Source organism: Numida meleagris, chromosome 1 (genome assembly GCF_002078875.1).
Source record: "Numida meleagris isolate 19003 breed g44 Domestic line chromosome 1, NumMel1.0, whole genome shotgun sequence".
NCBI lineage: Eukaryota > Metazoa > Chordata > Aves > Galliformes > Numididae > Numida > Numida meleagris.
Window position 1 is genome coordinate 80,096,541 of NC_034409.1, and position 27,623 is coordinate 80,124,163.

Below are 27,623 nucleotides of genomic sequence, written 5' to 3' on the forward strand. Positions count from 1 at the left end.
GTAACTCAGTTTGCTAACACTGAGAGACCAGCAAAAAATTCCTGTCAATTTTGAAGAGTTCAGACTTGGAACCCATCGCGGGAAAAGGGACAGCCAGATCTTTAATGTGCCTTGATAAAGCTGCAGGCTATAAGGAATAAGCCTTATGCCTGGACGTGGGGGAGAGATTCTCCTTTAATTGAAATGGCACCAGTAATGTGTTTACAGAGCAAAGCTCTTGGAATCCATCCCTCACATCCCTTGCGGTTGTCTGCACATATACAGCATGTCCTTACCACATGGCAAAGCTTGGAAAACAAAACAGTGGGAAACTTCCAAGACCTCAAGGTGCTGCTGCACGTGGCTGAACCAAAACAGAGCACTCTTTCTTTTGGCAGAGAGTCTCGGAGAGCAGAAACTCTACTCCCAAAGAAACCTTGGCTCTCCACTGGTTTGTGGGAAGGAGTTTGTGGGAAGGAAATCACCGCAATTACCTCTTAGCTCTAGTTGGCTGCTTGCTTTGTTTGAAAATGCCTTTGCATCAGAAGCACTGTATTTGCTTTCTTGTCTTTACTGCTGGATCAGATTTGTGTAGATGAGCATGTCTGACAAAAAGGATTTTTTGCCTTGAACTCTCAGGCTTTCCCTTCTCAGATGGCTGATGATAACATCCTGACCTTTATAAACAAGCTGCTGCAGCTATCTCCAAGCTTTACAATAACTAACAATTGAAGGTCTCACAGCTGGCATTTCATAACTGCATGTGCTGAGGAAGGCTACCATCTGTGGATCCAGCAGTAGTGACAATGTAGGAATGTGCTGAGCAGCCCAAGTTGAAAAACTATGAAGATGTACTTTGAATCTTTTTCACACTCAGAATTTGCAACTTTTTGGAGACTGGCCATTGGATCAGGTTCTTTTTTCCTTGATGTGGTTTTGGTGGGGCTTTCAGCTACTCTGTGCTAAGACATTAGACTTCTTATTGCTGGACTGACTGCACAAGTAGCTGTGGTGTCTTCTGTTACAGAATGTCAGTCATTCACTGAATTGGACCAAGTGAATCCTCTTGATGGGCAAGCAGCTATATTTTCTTCCTGGACTGCCGTCCTAATCCAAGATGGAGAATTATAGTACTATAGTTCAACGACAGTGTATAAGCATTCTTTGCTCTTCTCCAAATCTGTGCCCTTAGCACAGGAATGAATGGGATTTTTCACTTTATTCTCTATACTTTGTACTAGAAACGAAACCGCCATTTCCAAAATGCTACAGTAGCTTTGTGCTCTCCTAGAAGCCTGGAAGCAGTCTTGAAAGGTTGTTACAGCAAGCCATCCTGCTCCATTTTGCTCATTTCAACGCATAAGAAGGAAAGCCTGCTAATAAAAGATGTTTTACATCTACCGCATGCATTTGATTTGAGCGAGAGGCTTGCAACTGAGAAGTTGTGGGTCTTAGTTGAAATTGAGCCAGATCCTCCGGTATGTGGTATGCACAAGACACTTAGAGCATTGTATTCACTGCCCCGTGGCTTATCACAGAGGCTGCAGCATATATCATGGGCAGCCAAAGGAATCTGAGAGCAGAGTTTGGAGAGGGCTGCCTTTTTTTTTCAGCCTGTGTGTAGATTTCCGATGGTTCATGAAGGCTATTGTCTTCTGTGTCATCTGTCCCTAATGAGCTGAACATAAGCAAAAGTATGCAATCTGAAAAATAAATCATCAGACAAACAAAAAACTCTTTGTTTCTCTTTCTCCTGACCATAAAGCCATGACAGACAACCTTATCTTCATCCAAAGTGGGATGTCTACCGAAACTAACTTCCTACCCTGCTTTTCTAAGCAGGAAAACCTAGTTATCTTTATAACCCATAGACATCCTTTCTGAACCTGTACCTCTTACCTTGGAATTGCATAGGCTTTTCCCTCTGCTTTCTGACTATACCTGGCCTATGATCTCAAGTCTACTTCCCAAAGAAAGAGGTAATAGGCAGCAACCAAGGTCTGCTGGAACTCAGTTAAAAAGCTATAATATGCCTCATTTTTTCCTCTCAGCTGTCCCTGTTATGGTTGCAGTGCTTCTTGAAGCCATCACCCATTCTCGCTTTAAAAGAATTTGTCCAGAAATCCTTGACATCAAAGAAGGATCTCCCTAGGCTTTGAATCAAGCTTGAAAATAATAACCATACATTAGCTGTACATCCCATATACATCCAACATGCTTAATATTTATATGAAAAAGGTTTTCTTAACAAAACACTCTGAGATGTGTTTGGAGGACTTGAATGCTAAGGAGAACATGTCTCACAGAATTTATGGGAGAGTGGGTTATAGCTGGAGAAGAAAAGATCTTTTATTACTTCAGTCCTGTAACTAAATACTTCCAGATTTAAAAAAAAAAAAAAAAATGGCCTGAGGGAAGATATAAACACACTCGAAGCACAAAGACCGAATGCTGTGTACATTTGTAGTTCTTAAAGTGTGTGGGATTAGGCAGCATTCCAAGGGTTAATCCCTTGGGATGAGCGTGGTAAGTACTTCTGTTGTTGCTTAACACGTGTCCTGTGAAGGAGGCCGTGTTTTCACAGCAGGCCTCTCCAGGAGGGATGGTCAGAAAGCGCTTGCAGTCAGCTTTAGCAAGTGCAGTCAGTTTTCGAGCTAAAAGAACCTGAGCAATGCCAATGGCAAATGCACAGAGCTGTCTTTTAAAGAGATGAACCACAGATAAGTGGATCGCTGCGATCCCAGCGTAAATTTGATGTGTTAATTGAAAAGAAAAAGAAGTTGTGTAGCAAGCAACCAGTACTTCATGTGCAGAGGTCGGAATCTGGAGATAAGGAGATATCAGGCATGTGCCTGGCTTGTGCTTTGTGCTAAGCATGCAGCTAAGAACCTGGTGTCCAGGGCTGCAGCAGAATCCACAAACGTGGGCTGGTGACCCTTTGCTTGGCCAAGGGGGACACTCAGAATCCTGGGTGAAATGCTAACAGCATGGGAGCAGGCTTGGGGCTCAGGTTTGGAGCTGGAGCTGCTTTAGGGTAGAAGGCTGGGATCTGGGATTAAGAGTGAGGCACCGCACTGGGAGCAGGACTGAGGCTGCTTATACCCCCGGCCCATGGCATCACATCAGCGGACTGAAAAATGAGGTTGACTGAAGATTTAAGCTATTTTTTTCTCTCTGTTTTGCTCTCAGTTAGGAAGTAGAATAATTTATCTCTTGACAAGTTCATGAAGATGAATTTAAAAAAAATAAATCAGTAGGAATGAATGTAAGCAATAGAGCCCAGTTCTGTGCTGACTTTTCCAATGGGTCTCAGATAAGGCATTTCAGCAGGTTTACACTCCATGCTTTTCTCTGCTAAGAAACAATGTACCAAGAGTGTTCGCCATGGAATTTGATGTGGAAAAACAGCCCATGCACTTAAATATATATCCGATGAGGCAGAACTTTCTTTTGGACAAAATGGTTTGGCTTGTCAGCACTGACTCTCTTTCAAATGCAGCGAGGTCTGACATGCTACCCAGCCCAGCAGATTGAGGGGTTTCCCACATGGCTTTGATTTACTGCATCCTGTTTGCTGCTCCACTCAGTGCAATAGGCACAGTCCTCATTTAGATTTAAATGATTCCCTATGCGAGGACCCAGCAGGTGAGGCTCAGCTGCTCAAGAGGGAAGCTTGCTCTCATGCAAAGGCCAAACTGGCAGCCCCCGTGCTTCCTTCAGCCCGTGTTCTCTGTACATCAGCAGCAAATGATGCTTGGAAGGAAATCTGCCACAATGGAGCAGGCAATGCTGGGACTGGCTACTGCAGGTCTGTTTGGTGGTTTCCTTGCTCAGGATGGGATAGACCATTCCCTTGAATGCTGCCAGGGGTGAACATGGTAAGACATCCCCTTACAGACAACAGAAAGAAGCAATTTTTACACCTTGTTGAAAACACTGCAGTGCATTTTGAGAGCTTTTTTGAATCCCAGGGGATTCAAAACAAAAACAAGCGTTCAGTGTTTCCTTCTACTTCACCAGAAGCTTTAAAGCCACTGGAAGAGGCACTGGCAGGACGAAGCAAACCTAGCAGAGCAGAAGGTCAGAGAGATGTTTTAAAGTCCGCACTTTTCAGTGAAGTTCAGCAACTTCTCTCTGCCCTCCTGCCCTGGTGACAGCTCCATCTCTCCGGCTGAGGCTGCAGCATGAATCAGACCGTAAAAAACACGTCCTGGGTCTCATGTCGCATTTCATCTATAAAGTGCTTCCAAGACATTAGCATGCCACATCCCAAAGGGCATCTGAATTTTACTTGCTAGCCCTCAACTTGCTCTCTGAGCAGACTAGAGTAGCAACAAGCTGTTTCTTGTTTCTGCTGCAAAGAGCTGTGATTAGCCTGCTATACACATAAGAGGGAAATTAAACCATTTAGTTGTGTTTAGCAGCTCAGCCCCTTCTTCAAGCCCTCTCTCCCCACTAGCACATTGACTAAACAATGACTAATGAGGCCAATTTGCTGACAATTAATTGCCCCAGGAAAGGACCCCTAATTGTGGTGAGCAAGGTGCCAGCTCTAAAGCATTCAAGGGCATGTGATGGTCAGCATCCCCCCTACCTCTGCCTTGGGGCCTATTAGCGACTTCGTATTTGTGGCAAAGTGCCGTTAATTGGGAGCTGGGGACAAGGAAATGAGAACTCTGGAGTCTAATTGATAGGCACCTGCGGAGGGCTTTAGTAGCTGCAAAGTTCCTTTGACTTTTGAGAGAAATCCTGATGTTTTCTTTTTGCCCTTAAAGCCAGGGGTTCCTGTGGATTGGTGGGTGGGAGTCTCACTTGCCAATAGAGAGGAAAGTAAACAGACTGGAGGAGGTAACTAACTAATGGGGATATGTGGAAATGGTTGCGGTGACTTTCTTGTCTGTATTCAAGGTTCCCTTCTCGGGACAAGCTGTTAGAGCACTTAATGGATATTATGGACTGTTGGACTTTCTTATTTTCAGTACTGTTTGCTTCTACTTCTTGGGTAGATTAAATAGCCTTTGCTGTATCTCAGGTCTGTTGAGTGGAAATAACACTTTTTAAAATTATTATTATTTTATTTTAAATGCATTTTGTAACTTATTGACAAAATACCCAAACATTAAGGAGACTTATAATTTTAGACTGAGAAGCAGCTGCTCTGGAGGATAAGTTTGTAACTCACATCTTATGCCAAGCCCCATTTGCCAAAAGAGAGCAGCCTGGTAGCCTGGCTGTGAACTAGCAAGGGTGGCCTTGATGCTTTTTTGTTCTGTCCCCTAATGCGCTCCATTCATGAGCCAGCCTTATAGATGTGGGCTTGCATCTCCTAACCATTGGGCTGACTCATTTTGTAGGAAATCAGGGGTGTAGCATCACTCATTACCTGCTTCTATAGCCTCATAGATAAAGCTGACCTAGCCTATGCAATTCCAGCTAGTATCTCAGGAGGAGTTTTGAGCTCTAAAGGGGTTTGGTCGTAAAAGGCAAGGATAACAACAGCAGATGTTGTGTGTTCTCTTGTTTGTGCTTTCCTTGCTGCCTCCTGTATATGGCCCCTGGCTTGTAATAACTGCTGTAGTGGGTGTTTTTGAGACACGGCAATGTTTTGTGGAAACAAATCACTTGCTTTCATTTCGAGAGCAACAGTGATTGCGCTGGGGGAGTGTGTTCTATTTTTCATGTCTCAGTCTTTCTTATTATATAAATTAATGTGAGTTGCAGTTGTCATGAAAGTAACAGATTGACAGCAATTAACTTGAACGGGCTTAGTGCAAAGCAGGTTTTGTGCAACCCTTTCCTACCTCGTTCTGTCACTGCACGTTGCCTAGGACTTGAATTTCTCCACCAGCTCTGTCCTTGCCCCCTCCTGCTGTGCAGCCCCCTGCTCTTCCAGATTTGAGCTTCTTGAGCAGAATGGCTACTGGTTCATTTGGCATTTATTATTTACAATCAATCGAGGAGATGCTGAGCTTGCATCAGGCTTATCCTGTAGATCTGAAAAGTAGAAGAAATGAATAGGCAAACTTAAAACCATTCTTCTTTGAGCTCATTTCCAGCTCTCCAGAATATGTCCATGGTATAACTCTGGAATGTAGTGTTCTGCATATCAGTCTCTTCTCTTAATCCCTTCCAGTGGGTTCCTAAGGACAGGGCAATGTCTGCCCTTTTATGCTGAAAGGTGGACAAGAATCTAGCAGCTTAGTCTTCCTCAGCAGTACTGTAGACCTGGCAGTGCTTTCCCAAGGTCACCAGAGCCAAAAGGGTCTAACAGCAGCCTGATCTCTGGAGGGACAAGTTGTTCAGCTGAATAGGAAAACATGGGAAAGTGCTGTTTAATTGTAATGCTTCCTATACTGCAGGTCTCCAGGCTGTGGCAGTTTTGCCCTAATGCTAATGGCTCAGAGAGGCCAGGCATGAGAGGATTTTCCAGATGAGAGTCACCAAGAGATGGCTGGGCAAGAGGAAGCCGTCACATCTCAGAAGCTCCTGGGCCCACAATATTTTTTTTCTCAGCAGTCATTCTTCCAGCAGTCTGGGAACTGTGAACACATAATGCAACCCACACTGGGGGAAAAAAATAATAAGGTCAAAGCTTCTCGTTTTAAGACTGTCCTAAAAAGGTGTGTACGAAGTAATGACAAGTGCCAAGTAGGCAATGCTAACTGTTGCTGGTGCTGACAATTTCAGCATTTTGAACATGCCATCTTGACATCCTGAAAATTAAGTCTCTGACTTTTTTTGTCTGAGAAAAATTAATGTCCACCAAGATCTGGTCACTTTTAACGCTGACTGGCTTTTAAGCATACTAAACCAAACTGGGCTTTAAATTCACAGAAAAAAAAAATATTTCCTATGCTATTCCTCTTCCTCTCAGCCTTTCCTTGCCCTCTGACCAAGGTAGCAGGCTGAAGGCAACCAGACACTATACTTCTAACAGGATTTCAGCCTTGAATGCCCTCTTTTTCTTCCACTGAAAAAGTGGCAAGCTAGATATGGCCATCTGGACACATCCTCTTCCTCTTGGGCATTTGGTCTGCATGGCCAGGTCCATTTCTGAGTTCATTTGATGTGCTGCAAACTAAAATGACTTGATGGCTTTGGAAGGGGCAGGGTGCACATGTCCTAACTGAAGCTCTGTTGCTGATGCCCAGTAGTGGCTTTGTCTGCTGAGCCATTTGGCCTGGCACTGACCGTTCTGCCAGAGCCTCCATCTGCTAGGCCTTCTTCAGCTTAGTCCAGAGCAGACCTTTTCTTGGTTTGTTGTGGGTTTTTTATTTTTTCCTGATGCAATCACCAACCCTTTGAGGTTAAGATTAAGTCCCTAAAACATGTGGTCTTGCACTGTTCTCGACTCCTCAGGGCTCTGTTTACATGCGTTCACCAGCACGACACAGGAAAGCTGTGCTGAGGATGCTGTGAAGTCACTATCCTCGTGTCTGTTTACAGAGAAGCTTGGGCACAACTTTTGCAAAAATAGCAGCCGTCCTTTCTTCTTTCTCGGGCTAAGCCTGCAGGTTTAAAACTAAGCCTACTTAGTGCTGGGCCAGATCTCATCATAGTGCTGCAATTCACCGCTGCTTATGCGTGCCATGAACATGAAGCTGTAAGTGTCTTTTGGAGGAAGCAGGGCATTTAGTTTCCTACCTTGGGTATTTCCTTTCTGCTGTCCTTTCTGCAGTCTTGAGGCATTAGTGGCCACTTTCTGAGAGCACTGTGTGACTGTTGTTTTGTACTGCCACGTATTTGCTGTGCAGAAAATCCCGGGTATAGGGCTGTGATAAAGGGAAGGAAGCAGGAAATGTATCTCTTTTACAGTCAGTAGAACTCTCATATATCCCTCAACATGGTGGGATTTAATTCTTTGGTAACATCAATGTTTTCCTTTTCTCCTGGAAAGGGAACCCAGGTGCAGTCAGCTGTTTCCCCAACATCTCTTACTTCAGTTGCTTCACCAGGAGCTTAGCCATCAACACAAGCTTTTGCACTGCAGACTGGCTTCCAAGTTCATTTCTCTTTCCTTTCTGGTGCCAGTTAAAGAAGGTTGCTTAGGTTTTCATCCAAGCAAGGTTTGAGTATCTGCAGGAATGGAGATTCCACCACCTCTTTGAGAATCTGTTCCTATCTTTGACTTCCCAAAAATGAAAGTTTCTTCCTTGTTTTGAGTTAGAATTTTCATTGTGTAGCAGCTCTTTGCTGCTTTTTGCTTATCACTCTGCAACTCTGAATGTCTCCTATGCACTTTCCCACTAGGTATTTGTAGGCAGTAATAAGACCTTCAGTCTTCTTTCTCTCTTAGAGAATGAACATACTCATCTTTCTCAGGCAGTGCTTTTACATTGTGTGCTTGCAGCCTTCTGATCATCTTGGAAGCCCTCTGGTGGACTTGCTTCTCTATGTCAATGGCATTCTTGTACTAGTGAGCCCAAAACTGGATGTAGTGCTTGAGAGACAGCATCTGAAGCACCGTATAAAGAGATACAACCATTTCCTTCCACTTATGTAGTTATAATTCTGTTAATACAACCTAGGATATGATTTGTCTTTGCTGCAAGGGCACACCACAAGCTTACCGTGAACCTGCTGGACCACTATTTCTGCTGGGCTACTTTCACCCATCCAGCAGATATCAGGGTAGTTGAAGTTCCGTGCCAGGCCTGTGTCTTTGAGGCTTCTTCACTCTTCGTCCACTGTCTCTTCATGATAAAATAGCTTGGTAGCAAAAACCAGCCATCAAGTGTGATGCTGTGATATCCTCTTATCCATAAGCCCCCAGCCAGCTCACCATTCAGAACAGAGTTGGGTGTACCCCAGTCATTGTGATGATTGTATTTGTGCACAGCCCATATGAGATGGCCCCGCAGCTTTCACAAGTGGAGTACAAAATCCTTCTCTGTTGTGCTGGTCCCCAGTGCTTCCTCACTGACCATGGTGCCGTCCCTTCTCTCCATACTACAACAGTCCCTCCCCAGTGTACCTCATTTAAATCCCTCCTCACCTAGGTTAGCAAGCTTGCCCACAAAGGTGCATTTGCCTTGTTTTGTTCAAGTAGTTCCTGCTTGGGTTCCCTTGCTCCTCTAAACAGGTGCCATGGTCATAGATACTGAAGCCCTGGCTGTGAGTTTGGGGCCAACAGAATGGGGCAAAAGAGCTGTGGGTTGTAAACACCATTGCTATGAATCCAGGTACACAGCTTGCTGAGGTGAGTTGCTCTCTTCAGGCTTCATTTCCTTTTCCCCGCCTAACTTGTAGGCAGCTCTGCCTCAGAAGGACCATCAGCCACTCCTGCCAAGGAGCGGGAAGGGGAGGTTGCTGTCTGTTTACTCTGTGGTAAGCAAAGCAGAAAATGATGTTGTTTCATTCCTCGCTACACACAAATTTGGAAGCTGGGGAAAAAAAAAGTAGAAAATAAGAAGATTCCTTTTTAGCTATACTCCCTCACCTCCTCCTGGGCATGAAGCGTGGAAGAGACACAAACATAAGGAAGGAGAAACAGCCACGGCTTGTTTTGCCTCGGGAAAAGGCTGGGAGGCTGAAACGCCAGGCCTGCTTCTCACCCACAGACACTGGTTCAAGCCTCTGTGGAGTCGCTTCAGTCCTGTGACAGAAACTCAGTTACTTGGGAAGGCCTTTAAGGGCATCAGAAGCCCAAGATGTGGCTGGTCTGAACCTTTAACCACCCCACTGTGCTTTGGGAGCTGTGCCACGAGAGGTGCAGGTAGCGTCTGGGTGCCCCGGGCATCCTGCTTGGTGGAAAGGCACCACAGAAACCTTTGTGCTGTTGCTGTTGTACCTTTATGCAGCAGATCTCCATAAGCCATGGCTTGCATCTCTGCTTCTTGAACTTGCTGTGGCAGTCACAGTGGAAATGAGTTTAAGGGCTCTCTAGCTCCATTCCCAGTGAGAGTTTGGTAACACAAGCAATCGAGCAGGGCCACCTGCCCTCAGCATGAGTTGTATCAGTCTGGGGAAGGCAGCAGTACCAAATGTACCTCTGATTCCGTGCCTCGAGGTCTGAAACCCTGCAGGAGGATATAGAATAGTGTCTGGGGTTATTTTAGCCTAAAAATGGATGTTGAAAGCTGGGGCAGTGTGTAGAGTTGGCTGCCTCCTTCTGTGCAGCATTGGGGCAGTAAGGCAAGTTCTGGGAGGTTATTTTATGAAGCCCCCAAACATAAAGTGACACGGTTGCAGAAAAATGTGTTTCTACCTGTAGGTCCTCAAAGCAGAGGTAAGGCAGTTCCCAGAAGAGGAACATTAAGGAGGAAAAGTAGCTAGAGGAAGTCTGGCGCGGGAGGCTTTTCTGGAGATACTGATTTGGTCTCCTCAGTGCGTGTTTGATGTGAGTCATGCTGGTCTCATGACTGTGCCACCACAGAAGTTAGCACTGCTGGGCTTTTGGGGCATTTTATCAGGTGCTCTCTAGTCAATGCTGGCTGCTTTCTCACACCTAGAAGGCCCTGCTTTTTCAGTGTTTCCTGACTCATCTGTGACCTTGCCCATGTCTCTGTTCCTGTTTTCTTTTTCCTCTCCTGGCTGCCTCACCCCACACATAGCCCTGAAAGCAGAGCATTGCTCTATGTGTCTTTCTCCACTCTCTTTTTACATCTTTGGGCCATCGAAAGGTTGTTACACTTGAATCGATTTTCTCAGCTGCTGAGAAGCCATAACCTTGTATTTGAAGCACTGTTCTAATTCAGAAACCTGGGTGGTAAACTGGAGTGCAACCTGTAAGAGGAGTTCATATCTGCATCTGGCTAATAAGTAGATAGGTTAATAAGTCAGACCAGCTGCCCTCTGCATTTAATGAGGTCCAACTTTGTTTTGTCTTCACAGTTCCACCAAAGATCTCCAATATCTCCTCGGACATCACCGTGAATGAAGGCAGCAATGTGACCCTGGTTTGTATGGCAAATGGGCGTCCAGAGCCTGTCATCACCTGGAGGCACCTCACCCCAACAGGTAAGTGACTCAACATGCCTCTACCCTGCTGATGATTTGTGAACTCTGGAGTAGTTTCCTTCTTTTCCAACGTTACTGAAAATTTCAGTAGAAATTCAGGCAGCTGTAGAAATGAGGCAAGGCTCCTCAGTGCATTGCAAGCATGTTTCGTAGCGTGTCCTCCAAAGCATGATAACTGGATTGTCCCTGGGAACAACTGAAATTACTTCAGTAGATGTTCTGCAGAACTGGACTTGTAATTCTGTTTAGCTTTGGCCTTCATCTAGCTGTTCCAATCTCTACTGCTGGTAATGCGCATGAAGGGAGTGGAAAGAAAACAATGCTCTGGTGGGAGAGAGAAGAATAATTTCTATTTAGATATTACATAAAAGAGGTTCTTTCTGAAAAATTGAGTTTGCTTCCCATTGATTCACCTTAAAAGGGAGAGGAAAATAGTAGAAAAGGTGGCTCTATATTACTTTCTACTTTGGCAGACAGTGTTCCTCTGTCTTGTGAGGTGAGTAAAGGAGATACTTGATCTGCCATGCAAGTGAAGAGCAGGATAGAGACAGAATTATTCAACAGTTTTGTTCTGCTATCTAAGTATACCTTCCATGTTTGAGAGGCTGTGGCAAGCTTGGAAGTAAAATGTCCTTTAAGTAGTCAGACTCCATGGTGATAGCAGTGCGGGTTGCGAGGAAACTTTCATCCCTTAAAAATTATCAGTGGGGATGGGAACAGCTGATGGGTTTCTCTTCTTCTGTATCATGTCACTTGAGGAGGGAGCTCTTTACTGGATTTCCTTCTTGTCATCAAAAATTCTGTCACCTGAAGCATGTGGGGAAAGTGTTCATTATCTCTGTATAGTGTTCTGTGATATTGCCATTCATGTAAAGGGTTAAGGAGGGCATGAGGTATGCAGAGTACAAGCCTTCTCTGTGTGCTGGAGAAACTTAAGCTGTCAGCCAGCAAAGGGGAGAGAGTTGCGCAAAGAAAGTTAGAGAGAGGGGGCCAGAAAGAGATGCTAGAACAGAGCCCAGTCCAAGTGCTGCATCCAGAAGCCCCTGGATTTGATGTCTGTGGTTCAGATTGGCGTTGTTCAGATTTCCTGTCTCATCTCTTCAGCCAAAGCATTCATGTATTTGAAAGTCAGATATGCATCTTGTGGTTTGGGCCCATTTCTTGCAGAAGAAAGAAAGGAGATGGGTGAAGACTGCCGGGAAGAAGTGGGAGGAGCAGAGCTGATGTGGGGAACACTAATCCTTAATGGTATTGTTGTCACTACTTGATTTTCCAGCTTTTTTAGTATTAAGCACAGATGTGCCATTGGCATGCATGGAGAAATAGGTCCTATATCTTTCACCTTTAATTATGTTCTTAAAATCTTTTAACCTTGGCAGTTCTGCTCTTAAGATTTATTTTATATTTAGTCTTCCACCTAACTCTTTCTTATATTTTAGTATGAAACACACTAGCTATTCTGTGAGCACAGCCTAATGTTTGAGTTAAGAGAGTTACAGGAGAAATAAATTAAACCTTCATGAAAACTGAGTCCCGATACGTATCAGATGCATCGTTCAGAAGAGCAATACGAAGATTCTTGTCCTAGCTCATCACTTTGGCTGCATGCTTGTGCTTTGAGGTTTTTTTTCAGTTGTACTGCCCACTCCATGGTATCAGACAGACTTCATTTTTCCCTTCTGAGGACTCTTCAGAGCACATTTCCACTCTGGCAATCCCCTCTGGTAAACAGTGGGACTGGGGAATCCCAACCCTGCTTTCATTCCCATGTCAGTTTTCCTGGGTCTTTCATCACTTTCCCACTGTGCCTCCTCACACTTTTCCTCCTGTGCTATGTGTCTGAGAGACATTGCCTTGTTAGTATCCATTAGTGCCTTCTCACTAGCCCTCTTTCAATCAAACCTCAGGCCTTCCCTTTAACAATGAAGCCTACCAAGCTCCTCCTTCCTAACTGGGGAGGAAGGACAGGCAGTCCTTCATGACAGTCTGTCATTTCCACATCTCATTGCTTGTTCTACTCTCTCTTTCTGCATCTCAACCCATCTATTATCTTTTATCCATACGGAGGAACTGATTTCAGGCAGAAGTCCGGTCTTTGTGCAGCACGTATACCAGTAAGGCATTTGTTCAAAATGAGGGACGAAAGGGTTCCTTTTAAATGTTTTCCTTGAGGTTGACAATTAACATAAATTCCAAATCTATTCCAGAGCTATCGTGGTTAGAAACATCTGTCTTATCTTGGAATCACCCTTTTCCAGGATTGTCAGGCATTTTGGCTCAATTTTTGCTAGTTTTGAGCACATCTGCTATGCATCAAAGAGCTATTTTAGACATTGTAAAGGTTTCTATAATCTCTCTCTCTCTCTTTCTCTCTCTGTGGATCTTTTTGTGATTAAACTCGTGACTACAGAATTGTAAGAACGAGCGTTAGGGAGCTTGTGTAGGAGGTTTTGAATGGACAGGTTGTGAAATAAAACCAGCACTGGGGGGGCGAGAAAGCCAAATTACTTTTTCTTTGTGCACTTTCCTGAAGGAGTTCATTAGCAAATTTGTCTACTGTTTCTTTCATTCATTGATTTGGTCAGTAGCGTTTGGCTAATTACCTGGGTTAGGACCACAAAAATGATTTATTTCTTGTTGGCTGGGAAGTGGAAGATACAAATGCAAAGGGAAGTCAGTGATGCTGCCTTCTTTGTGCAAGGAGGCAGAGGTGCATGTGATGCTCCATTTAAAATGAACCATCATATCCCACTCATTTGCCTATCTGGGAAGTAGAAAAGTCACTTTAAAAAATGCAACGTGCCTTCTTTTGCTGGTACTTCAGTGAGTACTTGAACCAGGCATTTTTCTCGAATCAACTGTGAGGCCTCAAGCCTTGAAGCAACCCACAGGAAAACCATGTCTCCTTTTCTGGTGAAATAACTGAAGTTTGGCTGTGATTGTTGACTCTAGCGCTGACACCTGGGAAGAAGGCAGATAAGGGGAAAAATACTTAATTCAGATGGCAATTGACAATACAGATTAGCTTTAGTTCCAGGCAGTGTATAGTAATGAAAGCAGTGTCAATTGTTTACGGGCAGGTTCAGCCCAGGTCCATGACTAATGGGGCAAAGGGACCCACGCCTTGGGGAAGGGAAGAGGGAAAAAGGGTAGGGAGATGGGCCTAAGAACAAAACAGCGGCAATGATCTGAAGAAAACCAAACCAATTTACTAAATAAGATATCGGAATGCAAAATAACACACTATAATACAATATAATTACAATTTAAGCTAATAAATCCAATAAAAAGAGAGTGTGTCCAAAATTAAGGTAGGCCTTACTCTAGTGCCGATGGTGAGCCGGCTGGGGAGCAAGATGCTGCTGGGACGAGAGACGGGACAAGAAGAAAGCCAGTCTCATGATCTGTGAACAGTTTTATCTTTCCCTCTGACCGGAAAATGGTAACAGGGTAGCAAAGTCCTCTGGGGAATGTAGTAGTTCTTCTCTTCTTAGAACCAGGTACATATACTACATGATGTTATGATGTGGAATACCAATAACCAAAAATCATAAAACCATGACAAGCAGCAATGACATTCCTTGGAATGATGCAAGCCCTTGCTCCCCTCCTCTGTTCCTCTTCAGGTGGTTGACTGACTGGGTTTTGACAGAGCAACCAAAGAAGAGAGTCAGCCAGACTCTTCTTCCTTATCTGACAGGTTCCAATGCTGTAGGACAAGAGCAACAACATCTAACCAGCTATGGATAGCTTAATATGCATTGCCCGGGAGCACAAACTTCATTAGCTCTTCTCCTTCAGCCAGCAGAGCTCTTATGGGATTGCTGACCTGCAGCTTCCAGCACCTCCTTGCACACAGTCCGATTGCTTCCCCTGTGATTCCGGACATGGGCTTATTAAGCCTGCTGTGCCATGTGACTTCTCATCCCACTGTGTGATGGTAAGCCTTAGAGACCCTCTGAAATGGATGTATAAGGAATCTGTGGTTTGTTCCATTAGAATGGGGATGAGAATTGGAGATTTCTAATACATACTAGGTGACTTGGCAGTTGGCAGCATTAGGAATATTTCATTAGGGGATGTCTTGTAGTCTCTCATCTCTTGAAAGGGACAAAACTCAGAATCTCCCCCCTCTGACCTTCTATAAGGAGCGGGTGCTATCCTATTGTTTTCTTCTTATTATTAGTTCATAGCCTACACAAAGGTATAGATTATTTTTTCCTCACTGAGTGCAGTCCAATCAAATTCCCAGTCGTACCACAGGCTGTAGAAGGCCCCAGCTCAGGGCCATGTATCATTCATCATGCTGGCAGGTTCTGTGTGGGCTACCACAGGCAGCCTACCCATCTGTGGCCAGTTTCATTATGAGATGCTCTGTTTTCCCTGAACCATGCATCAAGAGAACAACTTACACAGTCAAGAAAAGACCCAGTCAGATAGTTTACAGATGGTAGGCAATGTCTGCTTTTGAGCTCATCTTAGTTTTATTTCACGTCTTTCTTGACTTATGTTTATTCAGGCTAATGCATGTTCTCCCTACCCATAAGCTGCTGAGATCACAATCCAAGAGGCAATCATTTATCATTCCTCATCTCTCCATCTTAGTCAGAGCCATGCTAGATGCTTGGTTGACTGAAAAAGCTTCCTGGGGAAAATAAATATTCATGTACATTCATATACTTCTCAATAAACTCTCTCTCAACAGCAGCCCTAAAGCCCTTGCGAATTGAGTTAGCAGCAACATGGACATGGACTGTTGTTGCAGGCATCACAAGAGACCTCGCTACCAAGCCCATTGTCCTAGAAGAGCAGACAAACGCCAAAGAAAAAGGCAGCTTCTGTCCAGAGGAGCTAGTACTCACACTGACAGAAAGAGTCCCATTCATCCTTCAGCTGCTTTCCAATGAGGTGTTGGTTAAAACCTCCCCAAGGGCCTTGCTCCAGGATGCTGTTGCAAATTCTGTGAGATTAGTTCCCAAGTGTTTTGGCAAGCTGAGAGGCTGTTGCAGGAATGCAAAGCTATATGGATCTGTATGAGGCTCAGCTCAAGGTTGAACAAATGGGATTTACTGGCTCTGTGTAACCAGTAGAGTAGCAAACTATCCTGTTTTCCTAGAGCAGTTACAGTGTGAAACCTGTATGAAATCACCAGGTGTTTCATTCCCAGTCCGACTTCCCTGGCCTCAGCATAGCAAGGCAGTTTGACATGGAAGACAAAAGAGTCTGGATTCTCTCAAATTCTACCTGACATTCTAAGGATATGTCATTTGGCTCAAAAAAAGAGCTTAGTTATTACAGTGGTAATCACAGCATAAAAAACAGTCTAGAGCAAAGCAGATAAGTATTGATTACAACACCCAGGTTTCATGTCACAGCATAAAATGAAAGGAGATGGGAAGGCTTGTCAAATATGCCAGGCCAATTCTCCCTAGGGGGTGGCAGAAATTCTCATTGAGTCTTAGAGGATTTACTGTAACCTGGGAAGTTTAGGAGGGATAGAGAATACAGAAAAGTGCCTTCCTGCTCTGTGTAATTGAGATGGTATACATGTAATATGTTTATAAACAGCTGTAGAACTCATTGCCATGGAAAGTTATTTAAAGATAGGAACTTGGCAAGACTCAAACAGTTTGTGTGTTTCTGAGGATAATGTGAACAAATCTGGATATTCTTGTTATTCACACCAAAATACTGAGAAGGATGTTATACTTCATGCTTTGGGGCTCAATTACGGGAGATCAGGATGAGACCTAAATTGAAAGAGGCAGATTATCTCACACCCCCCAACTCACTCATGTATCTTCCTTCAGTACGTGCAGGTCTCCTTTTTGGGCCAAACACTGAACATGAAGGAAGCACAGAGCTCTCTGAAAGCATTAAAATTAAGATGACCTTGTCATTCACACAGGCAACTTTGGTCTTTATGTCCAATGTTTATTTACCTCACATTGCTGTCCAAAGCCTCAATACTTCACTTTGAGTTTGTAGGGAAAGCTTATTTCTGCCAAAAGAAGATAATAAACAGAAAGCTTGCATCCAGAGTCATCACAAGTCAACCCAGTAAGCGCTGGGTGGTGATGAGTGGGAAAGGGATTTTCTGGTTTTCTAAGCCATTTGCATTTAGCCCACCTCTCTGCTACATTCTAAAAACCTCAGTGAAACAGTTGAGGAGAAGGAGCAATATACATATATCATTTTTCTTTTAATTATGATTATTTTTTAATTTGGTGGTGTTACTGCATGAGCTCTTCTCATGCCCCTATCTGCCTTTGCCTAAACAGGAAATTTAAGGTTTACAAGGTGCTTGTTTGATCCTGCTTCCTAGGATGTTGGAGGGAAAGAATTCATTTTAACCAAGTCTCCTTTCCTTCTATTTCTTGTGTACTCAAAATACTCTGGAAAAAATCTGGTCTCCTACTCCACAGAGACCTCTCACTTTGTCTTTTATACACTCCCTATTTGTTTCAAGACTCTTTCTGAAATCTTTTCCTCTCTCGGTCAAGCTTCTCTCTTGTCGAATGTTATACAGGAGGATCGGGGGAAGGATGCTGGCTCACAGAGAGCCTGGGAAAGAAGCCAAAGTTTCAACTTTTTCCAGGCTTTTCCAAAAGGCATCCAAATTTGCTTCAGCCTCTACTTTCATCCTGGTTCCTTTGGCTCCACATTTTTTCCCCTTTTTTAGAAGTCACAGTATCGTATGGGTTGGAAGGGACCTCTGGAGATCATCTAGTCCAACCCCCTGCTAGAGCAGATTCCCTGGAGTAGGTTGCATCTTACTTCTTATCCCTTCTTATTGCATGACCCAGAAGAAAGAGCTTCTGCCCCACCTCCCCCCCTAATCTATAATAACCTTACGTGGTGAAGCCCTGCTCTTTTCCTATTACAAAGGATGGGCTTGATTTCTTCCTTCTCTGTGCAGCTTATATATCATCAGCTACAGATCCCTCCTATTATAATAGTGCCCCATCCAGTCCCCACAAACTATGGTGCTGTTTCAGTACAAACATGCTTCATGTTGATACATGAAACGTTCATTTTCATAGCAGTTTTGATGCAGCTTTGATTTCTCTCTCCCATCCCAAGACAGAGACAAAGAGCAAGGCCCCACAAATATTTTAGCACTTCCGAGGAACAGGTGAATTAGTCTGCTGGGAGAAGGCACTTTGCCCTGATGCCTTCAGCAGTGGCTGGAGAGGAACATCTGTAGTCTTTTGGTCAGTGCTTGGCTGTTCTGTCTCTAGTAAGTTTTTCTGTACTGTTGCTCAGAAGATGTCAGTTGTGTACCAAGTTATTGGCTTTCCTGCCAAATGGAAATGCTGTGTTGTTTTTTTTTTAATAGCAAGTTGAAGTCTGACAGAATTTCCTCCATTTTTCGTCCTCCCAAAATGGGTATCACTTTGAGTCAGCCATGGTATTAGAATATTTTCCATGGCATTTTAAAGGCTGAGTTATTTTGTGCCTACATAAAAACTTTCATCCACCTACAGAAGAGCAGCATCTTTCAAGTTCACTGCATGCTGTTATACTCCTGTCTGTGCAGTGCTGTATAGTCACTACCTCTACCTTCAAGTGCTCCTCAACTTAGATGTTCCTGTTTAGCCAGGACATTCAGGAATTACCAGATTATTCTTTTCCTGATGTCTTTCCATGAGACAGTCTTGAAGGATTCCAGAAGACCAGACGTCAAAACTGAGAAGGTGAGAGTTCAGAATCTTATGTAATTAATGATGATAGGGAAAGGAGTTGCTGCCATACACTAGTATAAGTAGAATCCCAACCATTCCCACCTGCAAAAACCTTTTGAAATCAAGGGATGTTCCTGGCATGACTAGGAAGAAAAGAGGAAAGATCTACTGCCTGCCCCTGTCCCTTCTGTGTAGTGGGTGCTCCCCTGCTCTTTCCCTACCAGCCTTCCTTGTGCCCCATTGCACAAACCTGTCATTAAGCACACTTGTATCCTACCTTTAAGTAGTCAACTTCAATAGACTGTTGGCAGAAAATGTCACTGAATGCAAGATACTGCCTGTGTGTGTGTTATCGTGTCTCCCTCTAGTGATGTGAACTAACCAATCTGCTTTGGGTCACGTATGCTTGGAGCTACTTCTTCAGTGACAGGTATTTTTAGGGCTTTACAGGGGCAAAGGGGTGATGTTTTAAGACTGGGTGCCATTTCCCTGCTGTCTGGAGGTCATGCTCACCACTGGCAGCTCTGTGTTTACAGCTAGAGCTCGCTGCTCAAAATGTGAAGTTTGCTTGTAAAGATACAGAGAGGTTGACTGTGAATTAAAGAGATATTACATTTAAAATGCTGTGCATTTGCTGGTTTCAATTCAAACATCCTTAAAAAAGTGACTTCTAAGAAGAAAATGGAAAGGCTGTGTTTTTTTCCCCTTGTAGCTGTGATCTATAAGTACTTTCACTTTAGACAAGCATGTTTCCCTCCTTCTTCACAGTAGGATGAAAATACACTAGGGAAGGTTAAGGTAGTAGCTTATACCTGCTCCCTGCGTTACTAGTAGTATACTTCATTTAAAGAGAGTTCACTGATTTTGCTTGTATGCTGTAGTTTGACTTCAGCTGATCTCAGTGACTTGGCTGACTTCGGTGCCTGATATATGTTGTACTGGAGCCAGAGTGACTATCTCCTCTAGTGTGAGGACCTGAACGTGGATGACAACATCCACACCAATACACAGAACAGTGATGTCTGGAGGGAGTTAAACATGCAGCCCCAAAGCCTTCACCTCTTCTAGCTTCTCCAATGAAACCATGTGATTTTTCTCTTGCCTCTGCCTCTACCTGCAAACCAATCCCACTGATGAAGACATTTAGCATCAATGCCCCATGATCTGCAAGAAATCTGCTCTACAGAGACACTCGGCAAAAAATAAGCCAGCTCTGGGGGGCACGACATCCTGTTGCTGCTTCCTGTGTTGACCACAGCAAGGTCAGGCATCATTCAGCCTTCTGCAGAGTGGAGCTTTTCTCCAGTATCTGAAAACAGCTGTCCTGGAAGTAGGAGCCTGCTAGTTGAAGGTGTTGAGTTATTCTGGTAATAAAAGGCTGCAATAGGCTCTGGGGATGTGAACACTGGTGCTCTTTGCCCCCCCACTCAGCCTTCTTTGTGAGCATTTCAAAAGTGTGTCTTCAGAACATCCTTCCCTTCCCTTTCCTGTCTGAAGAAAAACAAGAGAGACTGTAGACATGGGATTTTTTTTAACTTAATTTTTTTAGGAGGTAAATTTTCAGAAGTATTGTTCTGATTTCTTCTTCACTTGATTTTTCTTTCTTGCTGAACCGTACCAAAAAAAAATACAACTCTTATCATATACCCTGTATTATTTCATGCACTGGCTGAGCAGATCATCCCTTCTTGTAAACTTGCAGTGAGTGGCCTCCTCTGTGCTAGCGTGGCACGGGGGCAGAGCAGGCAGCAGTGGGATGGCTGAGTGCAGGACCATCCAGGCAGGGAAGAGTCACCACCTGATGCAGCCACTGACGTTCACACCCGGTTCGGGCTGACATGAGTGATGTGAAGGATGAGCACATCTTGAGGATCACCACTGGCTTGCAGCCACCGGTAGAAGTGTGTAACGCAGGTAATAAAGGCCTGGAAAAAGGCATTGATCGTCAGAGATTTCAATTATCACAGTATTGATGTAGGGCTGCACCAGAGAAGAAGGGTCACAAAATGGGGAGACCATACCCATGACACCCTCTACTGGGCAGCTCTAAAGTCGTGTGTCCCCTGAAGGCCACCAGTGGGAGTTGAGCTGGCTGCAGCTTGGGGCAGGCAAAGGAAGCAGTGATGGAGGGTTCCTGCTCCCAGTAAATGTTCTTCCAAGCCATGTCCTGCTTCGTAAGCCTGACTGAGGACTACCAGCAGAGCCATCCTGCTGTGTGGACAAGCCTGGAGATCAGTGAAAGCCATGTGGGTATGCGTGTGCACACTGCTGTATTCATTACTTGGGAGCCTTTTGCTATGCGCTCATTTGTATGCTCAACCTGCTGGTGTCTGTGCATGCGTTTTGTTGCACATGTAAGTTTTTTGATGTTTACCAGCCTTATGTACCTTCCTCAAAAGCTAGAACTGTGAAACAGCAGTAAGCACGCAAAATAAAAACGGGGAAGGAGGAAAAAAAGTATCCTGAGTTATGCTGTACCTGCAAGGAAAAGGCATCCTTTGACTGTGAGATATGGATCCATGCAGCTGTCCAAAGCCTGCCTATAGAGCCTAAAATACAGCTGTGTGAAGGGAACAGGAGAATAATGAATTATTTTTAGTGTCAGTCTTAGTAAGAGATAAAATTTCAGAAATTCTGTGAACTATAGAAGCCCAGACCAGGCTCCAGACTTTGCATCTCCAGCCTCTCTCTGACAGTCTCACTTGTATCTACTGTGTTTGTCCCTGATAGACTTGGCGTCTTCCAGGCAAATAAATAATTGGTTCTTGTCTCTGTCTCCCCTTCTGCCCAAGGGGCTTAAAGCTAATTTGTGCTGACTGTTGGTCTTTGGGTAAAGGGCTACTGCGAAAGGAAGCCAGGGTGTATAAATAGATGGATGATTCTTGCACTGTGAAGTTGTAAGTACCCTCGCATCCTGTGAGAGATCTCCAGCTGTGAGAGGATTCCTTTAGGAGATTTCCAGGGAATTAAGCAGGTGGAGATGGGAAGCCCTCATGCCTTAAACGTTTCAGCAAGCTCAGCTCCAGGCTCAAATGCACCACAACTTGGATGAAATACAGGCACATGGTGACGCAGGTGGCTCCGTGTGAGAGCCCGGCTTGTGCCTCAGGAAGTGGCAAGGTGGGTCTCAGAGTCCATGCACAGAGCATGGGCTGTAAGGGAGTTGGGGACAAAGAAAAGTCACATTTGACATGAGCATCTCTTGAGTGAGACCCAGGAAAGATGTAGAAAGGAGACTGTTAATTCGAACAGACAAAAGTAATTAGAAGAGTAAAATAATAGATTAATGAGCAGCTAGTGTCAGGGGAACTTATTAATTATCAGTAGAGGATTTCCTTCAATGCACAGGCTGGCCGAGGGCAAGAAAGATAGCAAGCAAAACTCTAGTCCTGTTTAAGGAAGCTGCTAGGGGATTAGGGGCAAAGGGTGTATGGAGGATGATAGCAGAGGCTGAGTCAAGTGCTTCCTTTGAATCTCTTGTTTTGTGTAGCTCAGGTAACGGCTGAGGAGGAGGGGGATGTGGGAAATGCTAGATACTATCTAACGGTGTTAATAATGGCTCAATAAAAATGCTCTGATAAGGACACATTAAAGTTGCACAGTTAAGCACTTGCAAGCCAGGTAAGGTGAGATTTAAGGTTACAAATACAACCTTAGCTCTTCTCCTACTGAGTGTACCTTAGCAGGCAGCCTCTAATTAAGGGGCATCAGGCTACTTCTCAAGTAATATATCATAACATTGGCTAATGCTCTCTTCAGCTTTGGGCAGGATCGTATGGTGCCTTAAATATTGTGCATGTCTGTGTGTGCTTGGTGCAACATATTCATTTTAATAATGGCACTGAGAATGCTGCATTATTTGCTCTTGAACCAAATAGTGTGGTTTAGAAACAACATCCATTTAGAGCGTTTAGATAGAAGGCAACCCACCATCCATTCTCTCAGGCCACCATCTCATGTCTCGTGTCAGCATTTGCTGCAAGTAGTGTTGAATATTGGAGGTTTCTTTCTAAGGATGGATTCTGACTCCTTTAGCTCTGCATGTGGTGTTTTTGACCTAGTTGCTTTTATGAAGTCATTTTGACCACAGTTCAAGATATTACTCTCACATCAGACTGTACCACAAGATGTGCCTGTCCTCTCTGTCATTGAGTCTTGGGTTTTCCATTATCATATCAATGTGTTTTCCTCTTCAGCCTTCTACATTTGCAGCTTTTAGTCTCATTGCATGTACCATGGTTGTGATACAATGGAAAAGAGAATAAATGTAAGTGGTAGATCTATTAATGAGGAGCACTGCAGAAGTGAACAAATCCAATGGGCTTAAACTGCACATTGTAGATCTGACATCTTCTCTTGGTAGTTATGCCAAGTTGTTATCCCTGCCCATACTTTGACCTCACAATCCTGTGAGGGGTATCTATCCCTTCTGCTGTGGAAGTGACATTGGACTATGACTCTCTTCAAATCTGTCATCACATTAGTTCAGATGCAGACTTGCATGTGTTTGAGTGTCTAGAGCAGTCTTGGATGCCCTGAGCTTTATTTTTGTATTGTGGATCACTGTCCAAAGAACAGATGGGGTAGCAGGAAAGCCAAAGGCAAGTGCAGTAGTCTCAGCAGTAATCAGAGCTCTGTAGATATTTCTGCAGGTTTCCAAAGATGCGTTTGGTTGCCCCGGCAAGGAAGAATCAGGTTGTGAGAGCTGTCCCTTCAAGGCATACCAGTCAGTACAGAGCAGAAGCTCATCGGAAAGGTTTTGTGTGAAAAGAGAAGGTCACAAAACCCAGCCAGCCTTCTGGGAGCTGGCCACAGGGGAGCAGAGGTCATGTGCAAGAAGTGAGAGGACACTTGTGAGGCGACAGCTAGAGAATTTCACAGAAAGCCCCCAGCACAGGAAATATGGTGATTAGTTTCCAAAGACCTGCACGCATCTGAAGTGAGCTAAAAATTTCTTCACTCAGAGACTTTGGGGATCACTGAGCATAGTTTGTTTAAAAGAAATGAGCTTCATCTGAGAGGTTTTGCAACTTGTGCTAATGAGAGTCTGTCTGTCAAACTTAAGTGGCATCAAGTGGCTCAGAACAAGGGCTCTTGGGCGTTAAATGGTTCCTACCAAATACCAAGCCCATTACCATGATTGGCTGTTATAGCCCTCTAAACGGCAAAAGTGATTAAATTGGTCGTTATGAAACACTAAAGATGCATAATTATGAAAAATAGGGCTTGAGTAAGAGGAGATTTCATCTCACTCACTGGCTTGTATCTCAAGGAGGAATCAATGCAGAAATGTTTTAAAAGCAGCCAAGGGTTGCCCCTTGTCTGGTTTTCTCCTGACAGTCTGGAATCATGAATGTGTTTGGAAGGGAGTGTGTTTCTCCAGTCTCTAGGCCAATATATGAGCTGGAGCCTGAGTATTGCAAGACCTGCTGTGCACATAAGGTTGAAGTTCTCCCTTGCCAGTGGGAGCTTTGACTCCCTGCTATCCCTCACACCCCTGGGCTCTGAGGGAAGTTGGCTCTTCTTGGTTGTATGCCACAGGATCCATCTAGCCCATCCAGCAGCACGGAGCAATGAGCTGTGAACATGTGTCCTGCGCTGAGCCAAGCCTCAGCAGAGAAGCATTTGGGCAGGAGAGGTTATTCTGGGCAGGAGCAGCTCCAGCAACTCGGTGAGAGCTAAAGCATCAACACACTGGTGTTTGTTTAGCAGACTGGGCAATCAGAATTAAGAATTGAGCATTTTTCAGCAGGAAACTGCTGTGGGAAGCTTTGAGATGCAGCCAGTGCCAAGCAAACCTAACCGTGCCCAGCTGTCCCTCATTTGCTGAGGTGAGCTGCTAACCTTGGCATATCAGGCACTCCTGCCTTATCCAGGAGGCAAGGATTTGTGCCGCTGGTTGGTACAGCTATAAGGGCTGCCCCAAAAGTCATGCCTCCTATGTTATTATGGTGCCTACGACATCAGAGGTGGATGTTGGAGGGATGGCAGTAGAGGCTGAACCTTCCCAATGGTATTCCCTTGCATGTTGTTGCCATGTTACAGACAGCAGCAGAGGGGCAGTCTGACAGAATGACGTCTGACATGGGAGTGCGGATGAAGCAAAGCTGTGTCACTGAGTTTCTTGATGCAGAAACACTGGCTCCCATTGACATTCACTGATGCTTGCTGAATGCTTCTGGTGGCCAACCACTGAATGTGAGCACAGTGAGGTGGTGGGTGGTGCATTTCAGCCGTGACAACAGCAGCAGTGGGGCACCTCCACTAGTGCAGATTGTTATGAGCACAGGAAGCAGTGGAACTCTACTGATAGGCAGGTGTTGAATAGAAAGTGGCACAGCTACTACGTATCATTGAGCTTCATGTGTCAGGGAAAAGGGTTGTGGAGTTCTGCCAGTTAAAAATGGGAGGCTTTTGCCCTCGTAACAGCTCCCTTTCCTACTGTTGGGCAGCTCTGAGGGTGAGACAGGTACTTTGCCCCCTTCCTGCTCTCCCACCCAGCTTTCCAACTGTGCCAGTGCCTCCCACTGCTGCTTGAGAGTGCTCCTCGTGTAATTCTCATGCTAAAAGGCTGGAATAGCACCAAGCACAGAGCAGAACACGTGTGTGGTTGTTCTCTTGCGCAGCTCCATCAACCCAGACTTCCTAAAGCTCTGATGTTCTGGGTTTGCACAGACTTTCAGCAGAAGCAGGTTATTTATTTATTTATATTTTAGTATCTTTTTAATTCTCTCCTTCTCTGCTGCCATCCCAACCCTAGAAGAGCTTGTTTTTACAACCTCCTCAGAAAGAGTAATAGCTCTGCTGAGCTATGCGCAGCCTCCAGGGGCTCTCTACTCTCCTTAGTTGCTGCATTTCTCTGTAGGTGAGCACTGCCTGAGTTGCTGAGCCCATGTCCTTGTTTTTCTGGTTGGAACCAAGTAGTCATTGGGGAAAAGCTCATATTTACGTACTGTTACTCCCCCTGTGTCTGATATGTAATGTATTGGCAGATCCTACCTGAAATTCTGCTGACCATTCATCTCCCTCATCTACCCGTCTCTGCCTTCCATCTTTCCTTGTATGACAGCTGATTTGGAGTATCTTTCAGGAACCTAATTTTTTTTGTAAATCAAATGCCTTTAAAAAATGATCAGACATTGCTTGGAATCAGAATATGTCATTTAAGGCATTAGTCACTTCTAAGAAAATATGCAGTGTGTATGCAATTTATGTTATTATTCATATCCCAAAGGGCAAGTAATATCATCTTCAGGTGTACGTGAGAGTGTGTGAGCAATCCTGTCGGCTGATTTGCTGTATAAAGTTGTCTTCCCTAGTACTTCTGTCACTGCTGTAGTCAAAATAAAATGTGCCCTGTCCTAAATGGAAAGCCAACTATCTCCACCTTTTGAAGTGACTGTACTCTTCACAAAGATAAAGTTGTAATGCGCCATTTTGCGCCTACCCACATTTAATCCTCCTCTCAGTCCAGTCTACTTACCCAACTTGATCTGTCTGGTGAATTGCTTGTGTTAATTTAATTGGAGTTGTTAGAAATATCCTGAAAAGTTTTAGACCATTCTTGAGTTTTGAACTGAGGACAGCTTGTGAAAATGGATTGATTTCATTCCTTAGATGTCTTTCTAACTTCTTTTCGTGACTTGTTGTAATTTGCACATAGTTGTTAGCTTAAATCCCCAGCTGTACAGGAAAAGATTACTCTTTGCAAGGGTGAATGTTTTCCACAAATTCTGATTACGGGAATGCAGACATATTTCATTATTGCAGCTTGCTTCCAGGAAACAACGTGACCACAATGAAGTTCCTTGCCTACACACTAGCTTGTACGTATTCAAAAATGCCTACATTTTAGATTCTTCTAGAGTAATGAATGCATCCGAGATTTCCCATATTATTAGCCTAACTTATGCTAAAAAATAATAGGGTTGTGATTGCCATTCTCTTTGGATTTGACATTACAAGTGTGTGTATCAGGAACCAGATCACTCGAGAATTAAGCTTGCTCACTTCCCTGCAGAAATAATTTAGTCCAGATGCCTCAAAAATCTTAATTTGTGTTCAGGGAACAGCTTCTCAGGAAAGAATGGATTACAGACACTGGAGGATAGAATGAGTGAAAAACAGCCTGGGTATTGCATATGGAACCTTTTCCATCTTCTAAGTTGGTCTATAAGCCCCAGCTGCATTTTAATCAGTTGCTTTTGACAAGTATGCTTTTGATGACAAAAGGGGAGTGGGTGGACGTTATTTATTTGTAAAATTGAAGTTGTTCTCATAGGTTTCAGAAAGGCTTCGGGACTTCCTTAAAGACTACAGCCTTCATGTTCAGGATGTCAGTGTCCAGAAATTGTACCTAAACATGGAGGTTGCATGTTTCTTCCCTAAAAATGTTTATACTCATGGCAAACATTGCCTTGTGACTGTGATCTTACTCAGATTTAAGGTGTTAAACAGAATTCGTTTGTACTGCCTTCACATTGCTATGGCAAACTGAGTACATCGCCTTTAAGATGCTGGAAATAGGTTCCCTAGAAGAAACTGCATTCAGGAGAGTTGCCTGGAATAGATTTTCTGAAAGTGACTTTAAATACAAAAGTACTGCCAAAGTACTACCCTTAGCAAAGGCTACTCATTTAGCTGGCTAGCCAGCAAACCCAAAGACCAGACCATGTATTAGATGTCATTTACTAGACATCAGTCCCGTAGACGTGGGGACATTGCCTGTAAACTTGTACCAAGGCAATCTATTACTCAACTGTCCTTTTTCTCACCATTTGCCAAGTAGGCTCTTTCCTCTCCAGAATTCCCCGGGTCGGGAAAAGAAAATGGAGTGAGGTACACTTGTCAATAGCTCTTCCATCAAAGCCTGCCTAATTTAAATGCAGGCAATAAGTGAATTATGCCTGTAGGGAAAGGCAGCAGAGACAGGGCTGTTTGGGCAATTTTAAGTGATCCCTTCCTGTTTGCATTTTTCAGTGTTTTGAAGGCCATTTGTAA

General features: G+C 44.2%; 1 protein-coding gene across 8 annotated transcripts in view; it reads left to right on the top strand.

Moving 5' to 3' along the window:
* LSAMP (limbic system-associated membrane protein) overlaps positions 1-27,623 on the top strand; it is a 958,106-nt gene that overhangs the window by 843,422 nt on the left and 87,061 nt on the right. For all 8 annotated transcript variants that reach the window (XM_021398268.1, XM_021398227.1, XM_021398247.1 and 5 more), the window contains one exon: positions 10,813-10,938. In XM_021398268.1, the coding sequence (XP_021253943.1) occupies positions 10,813-10,938 (126 nt within the window). The remainder of the gene's footprint in view (positions 1-10,812; positions 10,939-27,623) is intronic.